The following is a 23,142-nucleotide window of genomic DNA, read 5'->3' on the forward strand; positions in this document are numbered from 1 at the left end:
GCTCTGGGTCTGTTCAGGATCCCGCTGCCCTGGGTCATCTCACTGGCCCGGCCTGCACTCTGGGTCTGTTCAGGATCCCGTGGCCTGGGTCATCTCACTCCTCTTGTACGTTAAGTTTGATTTGTTCTTTCTTTTCTAGAAGTTTGAGGCTCATCACTAAGTTGTTTACTTGAACTCATTCTATATTCCTGATGTGAGAGCTTAGTGCTATACATTTGCCTTATATGACTGCTTTCATTGTGTTCCATAAGTTCTGGTATATTATATCAGCATTTTCATTTAATTGCAGATACTGTTTAACTTCTTTTCTAATTTCCTGTGTGACCCAATGGTTGTTCAGGAAGGTACTGCAAGGTGCTTTTGCTGCTGATTTCTAATTTGAAGACATAAATTAGACTGTATGTGCAGGATAATTTTAATTTCTTTGCATTTACTTAAGCATGTTCTATAGGGTAGTATGTAGTCTATTTTTTGGAAGAACCATATGCAGCTGAAAAAAATGTGTATTCTGCTGTAGACATCCACTGATTCCATTTGTTCACACATTTAATTATGGTATTTCTTTGTTGATTGTTTGTCTGGTTGATCTATGTATCTGTGATAGTGGGGTATTAAGTTTCCCATAACAACTATGTCAGTTTTTTATTTGATTTTCATGACCATTGATATTTGTTTTATGTTGTTGGGTGCAGCACTGTTTGGTGCATATGTATTTATGATCATTACCTCTTATTCTTGGAGTCTTCCCTTAACAAGTATGTGATTGATCCTCTTTGTTTCTTTTGAACTTCAAGCCAAATTCACATTATCTGTGAATAGAACAGCTACCCCTGCTTCTGAGACCATGTTGCATGGAGTATTTTTTCCATCCTGTGGCTTTCAGCATACGAATTTCTTTTTGAAGTTAAATGTGTTTCTGAACACAGCACATTGTTAGATATTGTTTCTTGACCCATTTGGCCAGTCTGTTTCTTTTGATTGGGGAGTTGAGTCCACTCACATTGATGGTTACAACTGATACATGTTGCTTACTTTTTCATATATTTATCCATTGTTGGGTCATTCTCTCTTTCTGTTTACCTGCTTGCCCTACCTAGTGGCTTCTTTCCATTGGTGTTCTTGTGGTTGTGGCCTTTGTTTTCTCTAATATATACTTCAGAGAATTCTGAAGAGCTGGTTTGGTGGTCATGAATTTCTTTAGTTGTTCCTTGTCATGGAATATCTTATTTCTTCATCAATTTGGAAAGAACAACTGTGCCAAGGTTTTTATTGTTATTTCTGTGGTAATTTTGGCAAATATAGGTATTGTATCCTTACTAATTTCTTGGATTTGGGTTTTCTGGTTGGTTTTTGTTGCTGTTGTTGCTTTTGTTCTTGTTCTTTTTCTTTTCATTCTCTGTCTTCTTTTTTTCTTAAGCTTTTCTTTCTTTTCGTTCTCGTTTAGTGATGCTTCTCACTTGACCTCCTCCCTCTCTTAATGTGCCTTCCTTTCTATCCTTTAACTGTCTTCCTGCCTTATTATTACTCCTACTGTACCCCTCACTATCTCACCTTCTTGCCTTTGCCCTCTTCTCCGTCTACCTAAGTATAAACATAACCTATATAAATGATTAGAAAATAAGAATTAACCAATGCTATCTATAAATTAAATAGTACCACTTAAGGGAAATCAAAGTAATCCTTAACAGTATTCAGCTTAGCAGAATCAAAACTACCAACAAAGAGGGCAGGAGAGATAGCTCTGTGGACTAAGCACCTGCTTAGGGGAGTGCAGGAACTGGAGTTTGATCCCCAGCACCACACGCTGTGCTGGTTCTGCCCCCAGACACATTGAGTTAGCCACTGAGACCAGGTGTGGTGGCACACATGTATAATCCCAGCCCTGGGGAGGCTGAAAACAGGAGGATCACTATGAGTCTGAGCTGCATAGTGAGACCGTGTACCAAATATATTAAAAAAAAACAAAAACGAACCAGGGGGCCTGCCCCTTAGCTCAGTTATTTAAGTGGCTGCTTCAACAAAGCAGTCAGGCTCAGGCTGCTGTGGTTCGATCCCCACAATTCAAGCCAGCCAAATGTGCCCTGAAGGCATTTGGAGCAAAGGGAAAAGAAAAGAAAACAAAACAAAACAAAAAAAAAAACCCAAAACCCTACCAACAAACATATTTACAGACACCAGCAATCTCAGTCACAACTACTCAACTCTGCTACTGTGGTACGAAAGCAGCCCTAGACAATACATAAAACAATGGACATGGATGTGATCCAATAAAACTTTGTTTACAAAATAATGAGGTGGGATAAACTTGATCCATGGGCTAACCTATAATATATAGAGAGTTACCTTCTCTTCTAGCTCCTAAAGTCTTTTCCCCCTAAATCTTAAGGAGGCAAGATTGTTGATGATTTTTCTTTTTTTCTTGTTTTCTTCAGACAGAGTCTTACCATGTAGTTCAGGCTGGCCTTGAACTCACAGTGATCCTCCTTTCTCAGCTTCCCAAGTGATTACAGATGTGAACCACCATGACCAGCTGTTGTTGGTTTTTCATATATAACCCTCATACCCATTTAGAAACTACATCCCCCTAGAAAGTCTAGAAAGCAGTCTCTTCATTACGGCACCAAGAAATAAATTAAGGGTAGAATGTGTATCTTAAAAAGACTCTGTGGCTGTTATCCTATGTAGGGCAAGACTGAACATAGGAGATGTCACTGATGTAGGATCCCTGATTCAACAGGGATTGTTGAAGAAGTACTAGCCAAATAGCAATGTAACCACTAAAGACAACGTACATAGTTTTATAGCAAATGGCAGGAGGAATGTAATAATAACTAGAATTTTTTGGCCTTTGGGGAATTCTGTTGTTCGCTAATTATATAAGCACATTTATCTAGAAACAGGTAGGCTACCAATTAACTACGGAATAGGAAAAGCTCCAGATATAATAGCTAAAAACATGACTTAAATCTCCACAATTGAGACTCACAGGTTCTCTACTTTCCAGCTTTCAGACCAAAGCCAGTCCATGTACTCGGAAACTCTTAACTGAGAGGAAGACTAGGTCTTATTTAGAAAGAATTCCATAGTACTGCCACACATGTGTAACTTCTTTGAAGGGATCTGTTGTCACTTAGGAGAATGGCTGTGAACTAGGAAGAGGAAGTCATCTAGACTTTCAATGATTACTACACACAGATCCTGAATTGATTTTTTTTTTTCATGCTAATTCTTGAGAAAAAGTAAAATTCTGCTGTTTTCTACTAAGTGGGAGCTTATGGTGATCATGTTATGGATGAAGTCTTAGGCCATGTTTGAGACAGAGTGGCTCTAGGTGGTCTGTGCACCCCACTTACTTCCTGAATTAAAGTACCTGGCAAATGATAGGTTTTTCCATGCTGGTGCTATATTTTATGATGGTAGGGCCATTATGATAATATCAGCTAAGTGAAATCCTTTGGAAATTCCCATTTCTACCAAATAATAAGTCAGAAGCAAAACCTCAAGCCTGAGAATTGTAAAAATCATAACTACCACCCTGCAGGAATGGAAATATTACATCATGTAAACTTGCCTGTGGGGTCTATATTGAAATTAAGTAGATTTTAGATAATAAATGGGTAATATATCTAAACAGGTAGTGACTCTAATTGAAACTTCTTTTCCAGATATAGTATCTTTACTGGAACATATTAGTACAGCCCCTAGCATTTGTTAGACTGTTTTGCCCTGATTAACGCTTTTGTCTTCATACCAATTTGGAAGGACCACCAGAAGCTGTTTACTACCTGTCTTGTACCTTCAAAGCCTTGCCTCATGGCTACTTAAATTCTCAAAGTCTCTGTCATGGTAAGTCCACAGAGAATCTGGTTGTCCTGACATTCCACAAAACATCTCAGTGGTTCACTACATGGATGATATTATGCGACTGGATCTGGGAAACAGAAAGCAAGCAGTTTAGAGGTATTAGTAATTCATGTGAATCCAGAGTGGCAGTCAGTTATCATAAGAACTCAGGGACTTTCCATCTAATGTCCAGTGATAGGGATGCAAGATATTACTCCCAAAGTAAAATATAATTTGCTTCACTTCCTACTTGCACCTACCATGAAGAGAAGGAAGAAATCCTTGGTATGCCTTTATTAAATTTCTGCTACCCATTTACCAAAGTCATTTTAGAAGGCTTCTAGCTGTCAGTCAACATCTGAACAAAAGAAGGCGAGATCTTCCTCTTTGGAAGAGTCAACAGAATCAATGAGGCTCAAAGTTATCTGAGATGTACAGGGAAGCTGTGTGGAGCCTCTGGGCCACTAAGCAAGAAGAATCGCATTAAAGAACCACATGCTGAAGAGCAAATCCATGGTCTCCTTCACAAATTATTATTTTCCTTAGGAAAAATAGCTTCTAGCTTGCTCCTAGACCTTGTTAGAGAGTAAATGCATAATCATAGGTTATCATCAAGTGACTATGTATTTTTGAGCTTCCAATTACAAACTGTAAGATACATGACAACCACGCCACAGAGTGAGTGTTCAAAGCAATAATATTAAGTGGAAATATGAAATATAAAACACCAGGCTTGGAAAGATCTGAAGGTTTGATGTACTGTGCATCAATACATGGCTCAAAATCTTTTTGGTAGTTCCTGCTGCAATCCTTCACCCCTCTCTGAAAGTAACCTCTAGGCTCGTAAGTCTTCCTTATGAGCAGGTCAGTGAAGAAGAATGTTTTCTCCGTATGTTGGCATCCACCTGAAAGGCTTACAGCTGCATTTCAGGGTGACCCTGAAGGACAGAAATGAAGTTAAAATCTCACTGTGGACAGCATTGTAAGTGGTACATTTGATCTTCTACTTTTCTACTTTGCTACAAAAGATGACCAGATATGCAGATTTATGCTGATTCATTTGCAGTTGCTAATGATTTAGGTAATAGAGACTTCAAAGAAACAGGAATGCAAGACTAGAGACAAAGAAATCTGAAAAATACAAGTATGGATAGAACTCTGAAAAAGGGCACAAGCTGTGAAGATTTTTGTGTCCAAGGCTTCCACTATAGGAGTTGTTAACAATCAGATGGGAAAATGGTACACTCTGGACAACAGCCGCTTTTCCTAGCCAGTTAGCTCAGTGGGCCCACTTTGAAAAGGTCAGAGGCTATTATTGGACTAAAACACGTTGGGCTTAACAAGGCTGATCTTGCTACCATTATTGCTGAATTAACATCAAAAAGTAAAAGCACCTCTGTATGTCCTCATTTCCTAGGAAGACCAGCCACTTGATGGCATGCTGACTATACTGAACTTCGTCCACTATGCAGGTGACAGAGACTCATATTCACTGGAATAGACACAAATTCTGGATTTGCCTTCCTCATCTGTAATGCTTTCACTCACACCACCATCCATGCAGAAGATGTTTTAATCATCATAACAGATTTCCACACTTTTGATCCAGAGATTCAGAGGAACAAATAGTATTAAACTCTGTCCATTGAGTTAACTGGTTCTATCCCATACTTCTAGCTGCTAACAGAAATGTACAATAGCTTAATGAAGACTAATTTACTAGCATTTGAGAAATAATACCCTGAAAGACTTGAGCTCCATCTTATAGGCTGTGTATGAACTCCAAACCACAGACTATTACATGTTGCTATCTACTTGACAGCCAGAATACACAGGTCTGGACATTAAGAGATGGAACGAGGTTCTATCTATTAATCTAGTAGATTCTGCTAGTTGGTGGTTCTATTAATTAAAAAATTAACTTGCGTAATTTATTCTTGCATCCTGGAATTTGTGAAGGATGTTGATTTATAGCCTTAGTTTTTAAGAGCGAGGGGAATGCTTCTACTAGAGCACAAAACAGTGCATCTACTAAATTGAAAGATGAGACTGCCACATGGACCAACAGGAAAAAGAAGGAATCATAGTTCTGGCTAGAGTATAACATCAGGATTACAAAGTGGAAACTAAGTTGGTGCTAGCCAGTGAAGGCAAGGAGCACTCTGTCTAGACTCACTGGGCTGCCCCTCAGCTCTTCCATAACCCACGATAATGCTTAATGGAAAGTGACAGCAGTCATATTTCTGCGGAGAGAGTGAGATTTCATATTCAGTAATAAGATCCTGGGCTGCCCTATTGGCTTAACAATGCTGGCCATCTGAGGCTAATAACTAGGAAACTACTGAGTGTACAGTGGAAAAAGGAAGTCACAGATGTCGACTACAGTTTGGTGATCAGTTAAAGAAACAAGGACTATAATCATGTGCATAAATGCTTGTTCTGTCTATACATTTAGTACATACTGTTAGGACATACTAACTAGTTCTCCCTCCTTAGTCTCAATATTTTATACAAGTTTGCAGGAGACTGACTTAACAATTTAGTCTTTTTTATTTTTCCTTTTGGTACTGGGGATCAAACTCAGGACCTTGAACTTGCCAGGCAGGCACTTAAGCTGCTGAGCTATCTCCTGCCCAACAATCTAGTCTAAAGGAAACAAAATATTAAGTCTGACTGTGACTAAATCTGAAAACAATTAATATCAATTAGCAGCAGATGTAACAACTTGGGGCTGTGTATCTTCTCTCTTTAGGGAAAGGGTGAGAATATCACTTGTTCCAAGGCTAACTGCATCTCGGGGTAGAAGCACAGGTTAGTTCTGTGGTTGTACTGAAGTCTAAATGTGTGTAGAAGGGACATGCAGATGCTAATTAGTCAGAGAAGTAGTTTGTATTGGTTATTAATTTATTGCTTCAGTTCCAAATCTATCATTCTTTGGACTTCAGTCCCTTTTTTGCCAGCTGGCCGATACTAAGATTTGCCAATAGATGGTGCTGCAGACAGCACAAGGCTAAACTGGGAGTAGACTTTCCTTCAACTGTTGTTCTACGCATAGAACCAGGGAACCGGCAGGAAGAAGTGTGCTCCAATTCGCCACAGTGGCGGTCCTAATTGAGTTGGCTAGGAAGTTTCCCCACCATGGTAGCAGCTCCAGTCAATCAGCCCTGATTTGTAACCTCCAGCAAGATCCTGCGCCAACATAGCAGAGGAAAGGCTACTCCCAGTTTAGTCTTGTGCTGTCCCTGCAGCACCATCTACTGGCAAATCTTGGTATCAGCCAGCTGGCAAAAGAAGGGACTGAAGTCCAAAGAACGACAGATTTGGAACGGTGGCAACAAATTAATAACCGATACAATCTGCTTCATTGATCAGTTAGCATCTGTATGTTCTCTTCTACACATATTTAGACTTCAGTCCAACCACAGTGAGCTATGCCCTGGCTTAAGCTCTTCGCCGAGCAGTGGTCTGGACCACTCATCTCTGATTTATCTGCGTCTTGGGCCAAGCGTCTCCCTACCCAGGGACTATGCCCCCCTCTCCATGGAGTCTATACCCTCTGCCAGACTTCAGCCAAGGCAGACTGAGTCTTCTGGCGGCAGACACACCGCTTCCAAATAGGTCTGAGTCTTCCCTACACCCTTTGTGTTCCCTCAACATTAGTGAGAGAGGCTGGTTTCTCTGATGGGTACCTCTACAATCTCTTTTGTAGGCAACCACCTTTTACTAGTTAGGAATTCTTTTTATTAAATTTCCCCTGTTCAAATGGCTGGTATGAGGGCCAGCCAAATAGCTCAGTGGATTAAAGCTCTTGCAAGCAGGCGCAGGGGCCGGGAGTTCAATCCCTGGGCTTGCTATGCCAGCCCTGCCCCCAGGGACACGCTGAGACAGGATTTTTTTAAAAAAGGCTGGTATGGCATGGACTCTATCTTCTGACTGGAGAATGACGGATCTAAGTGCCAGTCTAGGTGCGATAAAAGAACACAGAGCATTTCCCAGGGGCTGGGGAGATAGCCCAGTGGAATAAGTGCTTGCCTTGCAAAGCACAAGATTCTGAGTTTGATCCGTGGTCCACCAAAAAAATCAAAAACCAAAAACCAAAAAACCAACCAACCAACCAAAAAAACAAAAAAACAAAAAAACACCAGCAAAAAGAACCTTCCAGTATGTAGAAGCAAAAAGAAAAGGGAGAGCCAGCAAAGGAAACAAAAAAGAATCCAGTTCCAGGGTGATGTATGTGCCACTATACTTTTTTTTTTTTTTTGAATGTTTTGTCTTTTATTTAAAAGAATGTAATATATAGGTAGTATACATCCACTTCATGTTTCTCAACATTTCTGTTCACAGAGAAGTGATGGATTCCACCAAAGATCTTCTGTCATGGATATCCTTATTATCATCATTTTTCAATCTGCTCTGCATTTGGAAGTGTTGCATGGTTACAACTACCTCTAGGATATAAACCACACACTAAAAAAAAATCTCTAAACTATAGAAAACTCTATCTTTAAATTTCTTTCAAAGTAACTTCTACTGGGCGCAGGGAGATAGCTCAGTAAAATAAGCACTTGCCTGTGTGCCACTATACTTAGAGATGCCTGGACATAAGCTGTTTAGACAAAGTCACAAATTTCTTCAGTGATATCCCATGGAAGGTCTACGAGTTAGGTAAAAGCTTATGTATCTTTGATAAAGATGACTGATTAAAAGAGCTATGCTATAAAATTATGTACAGTTTTTAATTTTTCCTTTTATTTTATTTTATTTTAATTTTTTGGCGGAACCAAGGATTGAACCCAGGCCCTTGCACTTGCCAGGGAAGTGCTATTCTACTGAGCTATCTCCCTGGCCCCAAATTTTTATTTTTAAAGAATACAAGATTGTGATTAAAAAGAAAAACAGCATTAGAAATGATACAAGATTGCACTAAATAAAATAATACAAATTCAACAATGACTACTGCATTACATGATGCTATATTCAGATTACCAGGTATAAATGTGTAAAATTTGTTTAAAGAAAAAAAAACAAAACAATAACAAAGAACTTATAAGAAATTCAAAAGAGAAAAAAGTCAGAGTAAAAAGAAAAAAAAGATTTTAAGTGTTAACTGCTCCTTTCAAAAGACCAGCAGAAATTGACAATACAATTATCCAAACCATCCTGCATGCATACCTAAATATAGCTTTTTTCCTTCAGTTGTCCTTTTCATCATCCCACTTTTTCCTTTGCACTGAACTTCTTTTCCCCTTTCACAGTATCTATTATACCTTTTAGATTTTAATTTCTCTTGGTTCTCTAGTGAGATAATACACTTGCACGTGTGGATGTGATTTATTTCACTTGACAATATAGTCTCCAGCTGTATCCATCTACCTACAAAAGTCTTGAATTTATCTTTTTAATAGATGAATAATACTCCATTGTATAAAATACCATATCTTTTTTATCCCTTCCTTAGTTGATGGGCAGCTGGGTTGTTTCCAAGCTTTAGCTATGCCCAATTTTGCTGCTATAAACATGAGTGCACATACATTGCTGTGGTATGATGATTTCAGTCTTCTTGAAAAATACCTAGGAGGGGAAGAGCTGGCTTAAGTGGGACCTCCAATCCTAGCTTTTTGAGGAACATCCATACTGATTTCCATAATGGTTGTACCAGCCTGAACTCCCAGTTTTGATTTTAAATTTTCTGTATAAAATTATATAATTATTCCCTGTTAGCATTCTATAGAGAGTCAACTATTAGAACATCCAGGGTTGCTAGAAAATATTATGTTCCAAGTTGCTTGATATTTAGATAAAATAGTAATATTAAGCTCACTGGAAAAAAAAAGAAATACCTGTCACTATCATTATACTTAAAGTCCATCCTAATCTAGTATGACTTATTCTTAAATTGGTTATATCTATGAAAACCCTATTTCCAACTAAGTGTTCATTCACAAAGATTGGAGACAAGGACTTCAATATATCTTATTTAGTGACATAATTCAATTAATAACAAATGATAGTAATTTCCTTCTATAAATCATAAATCTAAACATAATAAAATGAAATGCTTCCTTTTAAGCAAATGTAACATATAATATAGGTAGTCTCTACTGAAGAAAAGTTATTTAAAAGATGTCTTTGAAGCTATCAAACTAGAGAAAAGTATTACATGATGATGAGTAAGTCAGAAGACCTGAGCTTGTGGCAAATACTTGTAGTCTCAACTACTAAGAAGGCTGAAGCAGGAAGACTACTTAAACCTAGGAGATTGAGTCCAGCTTGGGCAGCACAGTAAGAACATTTCTCAGAGGAGGGGACACTTAGGATAGCAAAAGCAATTCTGGGCAACAAGGACAAGGTAGGGGCATCACAATCCCAGACTTTAAGTATACTACAAAAATACAGTGATAAAAACTGCACAGTATTGGCAAAGAACCCCAATGCTTGTAGATCAATGAACAGAAGATACAGAAATAACTCCAGGCATGCTCAGCTATGTTACCTTTGGCAAAGGGTCCAAATACCTTTGATGGAGGAAAGATAGCCTCTCTAAAAAATGGTACTGGGAAAACTGGCTATCCATGAAAAGGTTGAACTTAGACCCATAACTGTCATTGTGCATGAAACTAAAATCAAAATGGATCAAAGAGCTAAACACTAAAACAGAAACAATCTGCTGGAAGACAAAATAGGTAAAACTCTTAACAGTATTTCTTTATGATTGGTGCTTGCTTTTTTCTTTTTTTTGCAGAACCGGGGATTGAACTCAGGCCCTTGCACTTGCCAACCAAGCGCTTATTCTACTGAGACATCTCCCCGGACCCGAAATAGATAAAAACTCTCGAAGACACAAGTGTAGACAAAGACTTTCTGAACAGAACCAGTATTATGGTTTATATATGGACATCCCCCAAAGCCTCAAGAGGTCATGGAGGGAAGGCTTTTCAGAGGCAGCTGAATCTAGAGTTTGTGACTCGTTTGTTTCTTGGTGCTGGGATTGGGGTGTGCAAGTTATACCCCACCTAGGGCAGGTAGTCTGCAGTATAAGAGAGGACAGAAGGCTTGCTCCTGTCTTTCACTCTTGTTGCTGCTGGTATCTTTCACCACCACAAGCTGTTGTCCTTCTGCCATATCACCCTGCCTTGCAGCCATCTAATTATGGACTGAAACTTTCACTAACTGTGAGCTAAATAAATCTTTCCTCCCTTAGTTTTGGGCATCGGGTATTTTGTCTCAGCAATGAGAGAAAAATAACTAAGATTCCTAGGTTGCATAAGAAACAATATCAAGAATCAACAGATGGGATCACATTAAATTTAAAAGTTTCTGCACAGCAAAGGAAACACTAACAGAATGAAGAGATAACCTACAGAATGGTGAAAAAAACACAGTTACTCCTCAGGCAAAGTGCTAATAGCTAGAATATATACAGAACCAAAAAATGAATAGATCCCTCAAATTTGAAGACCCAATTAAAAAAATGGGTATCTGATGTGAACAGATACTTCTCAGATGAGGAAGTACAAATAGCCAATAACACATGAAAAAATGTTCAATATCACTGGCTATTCAAGAAATGTAAATTAAAGCAACACTGAGATTCCATCTCACTTCAAGGAAGAATAGCTCTATCAAGAAATCAGTCAATAACTGAAGCCATGGGAAGAACCCTTCTCCATTGTTGGTGGGACTATAAACTGATACAACCACTATGGATATTCTCAAAAACCTAGAAGTAGAAATTCCACTTGATCCAGCTATTCTACTTCTAGGTATCTTCCAAAACCAATTAAAGACATCATACCACAGTAATATATGCATACCCACATTTATAGAAGTGCAAGTAATACTAGCTAAATTTTGGAAACAACTTATATGTCCATCAACAGATGAATGGATAAAAAATGTATTTAAATACAATAGAGTACTATTCTACCATAAAGAAAGATAAGCTTGAGTTACTTGTAAGAAAATGGATGCACTATGAGAACATAATGTTAAGTGAAGTAACTCAGATACCTAAGTTTAAATATTACATGATTTCTCTTTTATGAAAAAAATCAATATATAGTAAAGTATGAAATAAAAGACTTAACAGGAAAAAAGAAAAAGAAAACAAAAAAGCTATTGTAATCCAGTGCAGACAAGGTACCTCAGTGTACCTTGACTTAGTACAATCGTCTTACATGCTTTATATATATATTTTTTGCCTATTAGTTTTAAATCTGTATACATGATAATTAATTTTATAATGTTCCATAAGATAAATAAATGAATTTGATGCTTGAAAAATAAAAGGAGGGATAGAGGGAAGGGATAAAAAGAAAATTGAAATGTGTTATGTCCATGTACCAATTCCCTACAGTAAATGTACTTATGTAATTAAAACATGTCCCAATAAAAGGGGGTGTTCTTTTCTGGGAGGGGGAGAGGAATGACAAGGAGAGAGAAGGAGAAAGAGGAAAGAAGCAGGAGGAGGAGAGAGTGAGAGTGAGCAAGGGGGTGAGTAAGTGAGAGGGTGAGTGAAAATAAATGAGAATGGAACTGATGGTATTTTCAACAAATTTTTAGTTGGAAAACTCTAAGGCTACATTTTAGGAAGAAAAAAATGATGCCAGAAAAAAGTCTGAGATGCAAGAAGAAATGGTAAAAAAAGAAATGTGTAAGTGGAGATGAACTTGGGCAAACAGTGACTGCATAAAGCAATAATAGCAATGCCAATTGAAGGGGGCTGTAGGAGGTTAAAAAAACCAGAAAATAAAAATGCTGGGCATTAATAACTAAAAACAGGGAAGGCAGTGACCAGGATTCAAGAGTTCAAGTATTCTATGGATTATGATTAACTTCAAAAATTTTTAAGTATACATGTTAAATACTGAACAGCAATTCTAAAAGAGAATTCTACATTTTAAGTCAGTAGATTAAGTAAAAATAAATTAAGTGAACGAATTATACATTCATGTTACTTAATTTCAATATGGCCTTTACTCGGGCTAGACAGCCTTTCTTTGACTGCTAACTGTATCTCATTGCTTACAGTAACTATTGCCAACATCTCCTGTTGGAATTCCTGTCAGACTCCCTAATTTTATAACTTTCCTATTTTATTTTATTTTTTTAAAAATAATTTTACTGGGCTGGTGAGATGGCTCAGTGGTCTAAAGCACCTACTTAGAACAAGCTTAGCAAAGCACAGGGACCGGACCGCGGTTCAATCCCCCAGCACCACATGCCAGCCAGCCCCCTGGTGGGCTGAGCTGGCCACACACACACACACACACACACACACACACACACACACAATTTTTTAAAAAATAATTTTACTGAGAAACAAATAGCAATGAAACAGTTTCAAAACCGATTAGTAGGACAGTTTCGATAATTAATGCATTGCATATATTCATTGTACAAGATGCGGACATGATATCCTGTCCACAAACACTATTAGAACAAATCTTTCTATTCATTGAATTAAGAGAATGTAGCTGTATATCCTATTTTAAATATACAGATACAAAATCGTTGTTCATTTGTATCCTTTGTTTAGTTTTGTCAGAGATGGGTATTCTATTGTCATTTAAATATTATAGGTGCATGAATTCAGCAAAATATTCCAATATAGTCCAGTAGTTCATAATAGTAGTAGGTTTTCTATAAGACTGGCAATGTCAGAAGTTGTTGACTTGAGCCTTTTACAGCTCAGCATATTAATATGGCTTTACTTTTTATACTTCATTTTTATACTTTTCTGCTGGATGGTTAAGATCAAGATAAAGCAAGACCTGTATAACAAGAAATGTAGCTTTTGTATCTGATAAGGTCAGTCAAATCCCCTCAGGATCTAGCCTGAAGCCCGGTACCAGTTTGTACATCCTTTGTCAGTGTCAGCCATGTGGATGGTTCAAGGCCACTGCTTGACCAATTTGCTCTCTGTGAAAGCCTGCGAGAATGTTTTCTCTCCATGTGACTGTCCTTAAGCACACTCCACATCATTGATCACCTTCCTCTGTGGCCCCATAATCTCCTTTATCAGAAAATTTGGGACACCACTGAGTTACAGGATGCTACAGTACAGGTTCTCCTATGCCCTGAGTCTTCACTGACCTTGAAAGGCTAGGACCAAAATGTTGGCTTTCCTTGCAGCCTTCCTTTTTCTCTAATTTTGGTCTGCAAACTTAGGTTGTTAACCCTTCAGAAGAGAAGCTTATTGTTAATACCCTACAACATAGACAGCTGAGCTTAACCTCACTATCTGTCTGAATATCAAACATCTTAGGCATAACATGGAACAGGTATTTTCCATCAAGTATTGATTTGTGTGTGTGTGTGTGTGTGTGTGTGTGTGTGTGTGTGTGTGTAACTGAGGATTGAACTCAGGCCTTTGCACTTGCCAGAGAGGCACTTACTCCACTGAGCCATCTCCCCAGCTCCAAGCACTGATATGTTAACCTTTAAGTCCCTACAGAATATGAAGAAAAAAAAATGAAAAAATAAAAAAAAGTTAAAAAATAGGAATAAACAATTACATATTTTTACACAGAAGTTTAGAAATCTAACCATATACAGCATTGTAGCAGGACAGTCCTGTGACATTTTTTTCTTGTCTATTGTTTTCATTTATTACCTTTGCTTTTTAAAACAGACATTTACTTGAGAGGGCTGGGGAGATGGCTCAGTGGAGTAAGTGCTTCCCTGGCAAGCGCAAGGGCCTGAGTTCAATCCCTGGTTCCAAAAAAAAAAAAAAAAAAAAAAAAACCAAAACAAAACATTTACTTGAGAGACATTATGGCAGTAATTGGTATGTCATGACAAGCAGTATGTATTTAGAAGGCCATAATGACAGGCATTCCAAGCATGACCCTACTATTACATATTGCTAACTGCAGTGCAGTTGCTTAGTTCACAGGTATCAGCATATATAGTCAGTCAAAGTGACAATCCTACCAATTAATTGCTAGTTTCAAAAACCTGCTTAAGATTCTCAGGATCATTGCCTTACCCATTTTGTACACATAAATGTATGGCTTTGCCCCTGTCATGTTTCCTAGCTTTTTTCCTTGCCCTGTCTTCATTGTCTAATCCTCAAGCTCTTGCTTTCCTTTTAATTGTGTTATAGCTTTCTATTTTTATTTCTTCTTTTGAGTTCTTATATTAGGGAGACTATATGATATTTACACATGTGGGTCTGGTTTATTTCATTTATGAGTATATCTCCAAGTGGCATCCACTTAAATATGAAGGCTTTGTATTCGTTTCGGAAGGACATATACTAAAATATGAAGGCTTTGAGTTTATCATTCTTTATAGCTGAGTAATACTCCATTGTATAAAGATACCATATCTTTTTCTTCCATTCCTCAGGTGACAGGCATCTTGGTTGTTTCCAAGATTTGGCTATCATAAATTGTGCTGCTATAAACATAGGTACACATATATCACTATGATATGACATTTTCGGATCCTCCGGGAAAATTCCCAGTAGAGGGATAGCTGGTTTGAATGGGATTTCCAGTCCCAGTTTTTTAAGGAGTCTCCACACTGATTTCCATAATGGTTGCAACAGTCTACTTTCCTACCAGCAGTGGAGAAAAGGGTTCCCTTTTCCCACAGCCTCTCCAACATTTGTTGTTGGTTGATTTCCTTTGTTTGTTTGTTTGTTTGTTTGCGGAACCAGGGATTGATCTCAGGCCCTTGTGCTTGCCAGGGAAGCGCTTATTCTACTGAGCCATCTCCCAACCCCAGTTGGTTGATTTCTTTATGATAGCCATTCTTTCTGGGGTGAGATGGTATCTCAGTGTTAATTTGCATTTCATGGATGGCTAGAGATGTGCAGCATTTTTTCATATATTTATTTACTTCTTTAATTTCGTCCTCTGAGAAGTGTGGGTTCATCTCAGATGCCCATTTCTGCACTAGGTCTTTAAATTTTGGGGCCCGGTTGTTTTTTAGTTCTTTATAAATTTTAGAGAATAGACCTTTGTCTGAATACTTATTAGTCAATATTTTTTCCCAATTTGTGGGCTGTCTTTTCACTTTGTTGGTAACTTCTTTCAATGTGCAAAAACTTCTCAACAGGAGAAGGTCCCAGTTGTTAATTCTTTTAAGTATTACCGGTGCGATTTGATTTTTGTTCATGAACTCTTTGTCTACCTCTATGTCTTCAAGAGTTCCTCTTACTTTCTCTTCCAAGAGATTTAGTGTTTCTGTTTTAATGTTTAGATCTTTAATCCATTTTGACTTTAGCTTAGTGCATGGTGATAGACCTGGGTCAAGATTTAGTTTTTGGCGTAACATTCCTGTTTTACTGAGAAATTCAAAGCTGTCTGTATAGCCTCATCAACCCTAGGTTAATAGTAATTTTGCTTCACGAATAGCTTCACTTGCCTCTTACACATGCACACAATTTCTGTTTCATCCTAAAAATAGTCCTTCCCCACTTCTGGTACCCTTTTAAAAGTTAAAACCATCTTTCTTAGTTTCAAGCTCTAAATTATATATAATTCCATCACAAAGGGAGAAAAGCTTGGTTTCTCTTTACTCCTCCTCACTGCCTATAGTCTTTCAAGATGTCACTAAAAATCGGATCAGTCTGGGCATGATCCTGAGAGGTCCTATAAGAACTGTTTATAATTAATTTTCTTTATGTAGCATCATGAATAAGCAGATATTGCATAAACATTTCAAAATAGTTAAACGTCTCTTATGTGTCTATTGGTTTCTAATACTTAGAAGGTTAGAAAAGAGCCACTTACCCTTTTTTAGTTTCCGGACAGCCAACATACAATGACTAGGTGAGAGGTCCCATATTCTCAAGGTTTTATCATCACTTACAGTAGCACAAATGGGTAGATAAGGATGTGTGGCTAAACCCCACACCTCTCCTTCCATATGTCCCTATAAAGAAAACACAAGTAGGATCAGTTCAATCTAAAGTATGTATGGCACAATGAAGAGTTTTACAGATCTGCTTACCTGTGAAACATGAAAAAAATTAAACCTTGAATCATGTAAAATCTGGAAATGTTTTCAAGGAGATAAAGCAAGTGAAGAAACATATATTGAAGAAAATGTAAGAAGTTTGGTTAGCACAGCGAGTCTATGATATTTAAACTAAGATCCACTATCTCTTCTTCCTACTAATTCTCATCCAAATGGCAACTTCAAGCCAGAATAACATAACCAGGAACACCTGCCTCTTGCCAGGTTTCTAATTACAGGGCTATCTTTCCAGAAGGTGTAGGGTTTGAGCATTTCTCAGCTGCCCCTTGTGACATCTAAAATCTTAGTGAAAACAGTAAACAACAGATGCTTCCTCCTCCATCCCAACCCCTATTCTAGGAGAAACTTGACCTTGGCAGTAGTGCCACTGAAGTGCAACCCAAGAAGACCTCAGGCAATGGCCCATTTTGCTCCTACCAGGCCTTCTGTTTCTTAAAGCCTGGAACACTCAGAGAAAACATCCCACTACCCTTATTTTCAATTCCAGAGTCCTTTGCAGAGATTTTACCTAGAGGGAAAAGCAGCCAGAAACATAGCTCCTAAGCTCTAAACAAATTATCTTTATTTACAGTACAGTGGTGAAAAATTCATGCTTAAGAGTGCTCTCAAAAACAGTGGAGGTTGCAATAAAAAGTACCTGGGAAGAGGCTTGGTAGACTAATATAATCTATAAATCTACACTGCAAAGCTAGTTTATCCAGGGGAATCAGGGAAGCTAAATAAAAGCCTGCCTGAGGTCAGAAGCAACCTGAAGTACTGCCCTAGGAAATGCCCTTTTAAGGAGCCTGAATTTACCACAGTTTGGTCTGGGAAGCAATTTGTACCCCAGGAAAACGTTTAGAACAACAGAACAATTAGCCAGCAACTAAAGGAATTTAACAGTTGGGTGAGGTCAAGGTGAAAGACAAGAAACAAGAGGGGATACAGTACTTTCCAAATCATTTTAGAAAGCCATTATTATTCTTTGATACCAAAGTCAAAGACATCACAAGAAATCTACAGACCAATATCCGTTATGAACATACTAAAATCCTCTATAAGATACTAGCAAATCAAGTCCCACACAAATAAAAACTATTACACACAATTTTCAGGAATACAACATTGTCACATCAAAAACCAATGTAGTAAAAAAAAAGAAAGAAAGAAAGAAAGAAAGAAAGAAAGAAAGGAAGAAAGAAACCAATGTAGTATATACCATTATCAGTAGAATGAAAATAAAACAAAAACTCTCATGATCCTCTCAATAGACACAGTCCTTGACCACTAAAGAAACATGCAAGAAAACAAACTAAGAATAAAAGGGTAATTCCTTAACCTGATAAAGAAAAAAGGCCCACAATTAACATTATACTTAATAATGGAAAGCCACATGGTTTTCCTCTTAGAAGAGGAAAGATAAGGAAGATAAGGATGTGTGTTTACATGACTTATTCAACATTGTACTGGAAATTCCAGTCAAGATAACTATGCAAAACTGTTTTGCAGTACTTTATTCTGTGTTTCTTGTCTTTTGGGGCTTTTAGTTAATGAATGAATACATTAGACACTTGGGTTTTAGCTGGGATTTTACATATCATGCATTTTAATTCTTTGATTTTTTTGCTGTTTCTGTTAACCCATAACATTTTAATAAACATTATAATTCCTACAAAAAAAAAGATAACTAGGCAAGAAAAAGAAGTTAACAGTAATCTAGATTGGACATGAGGAACTAAAATTATTTCTATTTGGAGAGGACATGATCTTTTATGTAGAAAAACTTAAAAAATAAATCCTAAAGAAACCACTATAAAACTATTAGAACTAATAAAGTTAACAACTTTATGGGACATTAAGGTCCTATTTAGGCTATGTACCAAATCAATCACATAGTTATATACACTATCAATGAACAGTCTGAAAACAAAATAAAACTATTCAATTCGGGCCAGCCAAATAGCTCAGCAAATTAAAGTGCCTACAAGCAAGTGAAGGGGCCAGGGGCTCAAACCCTGAGGCCTGCCATGCTGGGCCCACCCCCCAGGGCACGCTGAGATGTTGATTGAGACTGGGCGTGGTGGCATGCACCTGTAATTCCAGCTCTTGGGAGGCTGTAAACAGGTGGTTCATTACCAGTCCAATCTAGAAGTGAGACCCTGAACACCCTGTACACCCTTCCCTAAAATACAAAAAAAAAAAAAAAAACAAAAACAAAACAAAAACCAAAAAAACCCCAACCTATTCAATTTATAATAGCATCCAAAGAATAAAACATTTCGTAGAATTTAACAAAGTTAATGTAGAACTTGTACACTGAAAACCACCAAACCCTGGTGAAAAAAGAGATCCAGAGAACTACATTAAGCTCATGGGATGGAAGATTTAATTCTGCAAGGATGGACCCAAAACTGATCCACAGATAGTGATGTTAGTGCTGGGGATCTGTCTTGGTTAATTTTCTCTCATTGCTGAGAGACAAAATATCTGACACCCAAAATTAAGGAAGAAAAGGCTTATTTAGTTTACACTTGTGGATGTTTCAATCCATAATCATTGGCTCCAAGGCAGAGTGACACATGGAAAAGGGCAGCAGTTCAAGGTGGCAGAAAACAGCAAAAGCAGCAAGAGCAAAAGGGGAGGCACAGTGGCAATGGTGGTGGAGGCAAGCCTCTCTCCTTTCCTTATAGTGCCTTCAGTCTATGCACCCCAGGGCCAGTGTAGCACTCACACCCATAATCCCAGCAGCTCTCACACCCACAATCTCAATATTGGATCATGAAGTATGCAATGTGTTAATTATTGAAACTGTCCTACCAATTTGATTGGAAACTGTCTCATTGCTATTTGTCTGTCAATAAAACTATGGAAAAAATATTGGATCATGAATTAATCACAAACTCTAGAAGCCTGCTGCCTCATCACTGTATGAGGCTTTGGAGGGGACAATCAGACACAAACCATAACAGGATCTAACTCAGGACCTTGTGCTTGCCAGGTAGGTGTTTATGCCACTGAGCTCTCTCCTCAGTGCTATAATATTTCTGTTAAATATATACTCACATTTTAATTATTATAACTTTATGTTATCTATTTCTAGCATGTGGATTTTCTCAAAGATTTTTTTGACTATTCTTATATTCTGCTATAGATGATTTTAAAAAAATTCTTCCTAGGAGCCAGGCATGACGGTGGCTCCCAGCACTTGGGAGGCTGAGGCAGGATGATTGCCATGAGTTTGAGGCCAGCATAGACTACACAGTGAGACTCTATGTCAACAAAACAAAAACACAAAACATTTTTCCCCTAAATTTCTGGAAATCTCATTAAGATGTGGATTGTCATTGAATTTATAATTTATTTAGGTCTTTTACATCTTTAAGTAAAATCTTACAGTTTTCTTACCACAGACGTTGCATAATTTAACAATAAAATTCCCGGTTGTTGTATATGTTTTCTGTGTGGGCAGAAACTTTAAATCACATTTTCCAACCTGCTGTTACCACTATATAGAAATACTACTGATTTTATAGATATTAGTTGTGTACCTGATCATATTACAGAGCTCCCTAGTTGTACTAAGCTTTTAGTTTTGTCATCCAAGGTACGCAAATAAGGTTGTTATATCTAGAAATACTACTGTTGTCCACTTATTTCAAATGCTTACATTTTTTGTTGATTTTTTTTCACTTATGTATTTGGTATAGGGTCTTACTATGCAGCTTGCACTCCTAGTGATCCTCCTGTTATCAGCCTCCCCAATGCTGGAATTATAGGCGTGCACCACCACACTTGGACTCAGTTGCTAGCTCAGCGCGGCCTGGGCAGTGGAGTCGGTGTGGCATTCAGGGCCAGGGATGGAACCCCAATTCCTGCACTTGATTAAGCAGGTGCTTAGTCCACTGAGCTATCTTGCCGGCCCTTTTTGTTGATTTGTTTACTTGATTGGCTAAGGTTTTACACACAAGATTGAATGATAATAATAAGACCTGGCATCTGTGTCTTGTTTTTGACATCAGAGTGATTAAAAAACATTGCAATCTTAAACTTATAAAAAAAAATAAGAGGATGGTGCACATGGCTATAATCTCAGCAAGTGGGAGCCTATGGCTAAGGCTGAGGCAAGAGGACTGCTTTGATTTCAAGATCAGCCTAAGTTACATAGTGTTCAGGGCCAGCCTGAACTATACAGTGAGACCCTGTCTCAAAAAACTATAAAGGAACAAATTAAAAGGCAGAACAGGTCTGGGGTGGGGTCCAGTGGCACAGCATCTACTGAAGCTGGATCCCTGGGCTCAATCTCCAGCATCACACACACACACACACACACACACACACACACACGAAAAAAGATGTGCTAATAACAATTTTACTTGGGAGGTTATTAGGGTAAGACCATTTGCTATGCTCTGTATTTTTGTATAAGGAAACTGAAGATCTAATTAAGTAATAAAAATGAAACTAGACACTTATAATTTACCAAATCAAAGTGGCCAACTGATCGCTAATTAAGGCTGTTTTTTTTCACGGTGACCCATCAAAGATCTTGTCTTACACATTCAGCTCATGGCCTTTGCTGCCGCAGATCTCCCTGAACTTTTTCCTGTGTTGTGTGTTGCTCAATTCATTAATATTTCAATGCTCAAATAAACTGTTAAGTATATTTTGTCTATTTTTTTTCTCTTAATAGATGCCATTTATGACAGGCAGGGATACTAACTACTATACTAATGAGGAGCTGTAGATGTCACTTATGATTTCCAAATATGTTCTCACCTAGTTTCTAATGAAACTATGATTTTTAATAATACCATCTCTGGATTCAACTATAAAAGTGTAGTAATGATATTATTTTCAAACACACTATAAACACATTAAACACTATCATCTCTTGTTTTTTCTTTTTTTGAGGGGGGAGGAAAAATTAGATCTTTATTTTATATTACATTATACATAGATTCCAGAAGAATAAAAAGAGAATACAAAGAGTAAGACTTAAAACACATTAAAAGAAAATACTAGTAAATATGGTTACAATCTTGGGTAGCATAGACATCCTTAAGAAGGAACCTGGGGGCCGGGGAGATGGCTCAGTGGAATAAGTGCTTCCTTGGCAAGCACAAGGGTCTGAGTTCAATCCCCAGTTCCGCCAAAAAAAAAAAAAAAAAAAGAAGGAACCTATAAAATGTGATTAAATAAATATTTATAAATTCCAGTTGGTAGGAAAACACATATCATCATCTCTTAATTTTTATCATCCACTCATTTTCCAAGAGATTATAGACACATTAAACTCCATTATCTCTTTATTTCAAAAACATCAATAAGATACCCTTAACACGTTTTGTCACTGCATACATGATCTCCTCAATATATCAGAAAACTATAATGTGAGTAATATAATAGAATCATCAATCATCAAATGCGTGCGCGAGGCTCAGACCTATGTATAGCCTTTGGTGTCCTTCAAAGTGGGTGTTGGCATGGAAATCTGCATAAAAAAAATAACTGCGCGAGGGCAAGTTTTCATCAGGATAAATCCTATCTCACACTTAACTGTTTTATAGTGTTTATTCATTTTCCTCCATACTTTTCAGAAAAATATAATACACTGCATAAATGCACATCTAAAAATTTAACACATCACTCTTGATGGAAATGTTAAGAACCATGTGGCCAGAACCTATTCCTGCTGCTTAAATTCACATTTCTACCACAAAATTCTTTCTTATTTCTGAATTTTTGTTTTATTACTAACATTTTTAACTGTTAAATATTTTCAATACTCATTATCTTTTTAGAGTTTTTTAAGTTAGAAACTTTAGAGTGACTTACCTTAAGAGCTTCACAGAAAGGTAACTATGTTATGTTCAACAAACATACTTTACAAAAGAAAACTCAATATGAAATAAATTATTGAGATAAATACAATGTTTATTTGTGATAGATATTTACTCAAATATTGGCAATTATTCTATATGAAAATATGCATATTAACTAGAATCTAGTGTATATCTATATCTAATTTTTGTATATATTAACATTAACAAATATTTCCTTAAACATATTTTTTAACTTTTGCCTCTTATGTACTAAAAGAACAAATGGTAAGCAAAGTAAAAATAAGAGCATATCATCACTAAACTACCTGGACCAGAAGTGTTATTGGGCCGCTTTTATTCACTTCTAGTATTTCGCCATTCTTCGTACCAACTAAGATATGACCATGTCCCAATGATATGGCACGTATAGATGGGTTATCTTCTAAGAGAAGACCTGAAATGGTAAATGCAGATGTTCTTGTAGATGTCAAGTTACTATAATACAAGA

The 23,142-nt window shown here is 37.3% G+C and overlaps 1 protein-coding gene across 1 annotated transcript in view; it reads right to left on the minus strand.

Moving 5' to 3' along the window:
- The window catches only part of Eml5 (echinoderm microtubule associated protein like 5), a 247,615-nt gene that overhangs the window by 56,240 nt on the left and 168,233 nt on the right, over positions 1-23,142 (minus strand). The window contains exons 20-21 of the mRNA XM_023719668.1: positions 22,961-23,088; positions 16,587-16,728 (exon numbers count right to left, since the gene is read on the minus strand). Coding sequence (XP_023575436.1) covers positions 16,587-16,728; positions 22,961-23,088 — 270 coding nt within the window. The remainder of the gene's footprint in view (positions 1-16,586; positions 16,729-22,960; positions 23,089-23,142) is intronic.

This window comes from Octodon degus, unplaced genomic scaffold (assembly GCF_000260255.1).
Source record: "Octodon degus isolate 3935 unplaced genomic scaffold, OctDeg1.0 scaffold00070, whole genome shotgun sequence".
NCBI classification, from domain to species: Eukaryota; Metazoa; Chordata; class Mammalia; order Rodentia; family Octodontidae; genus Octodon; species Octodon degus.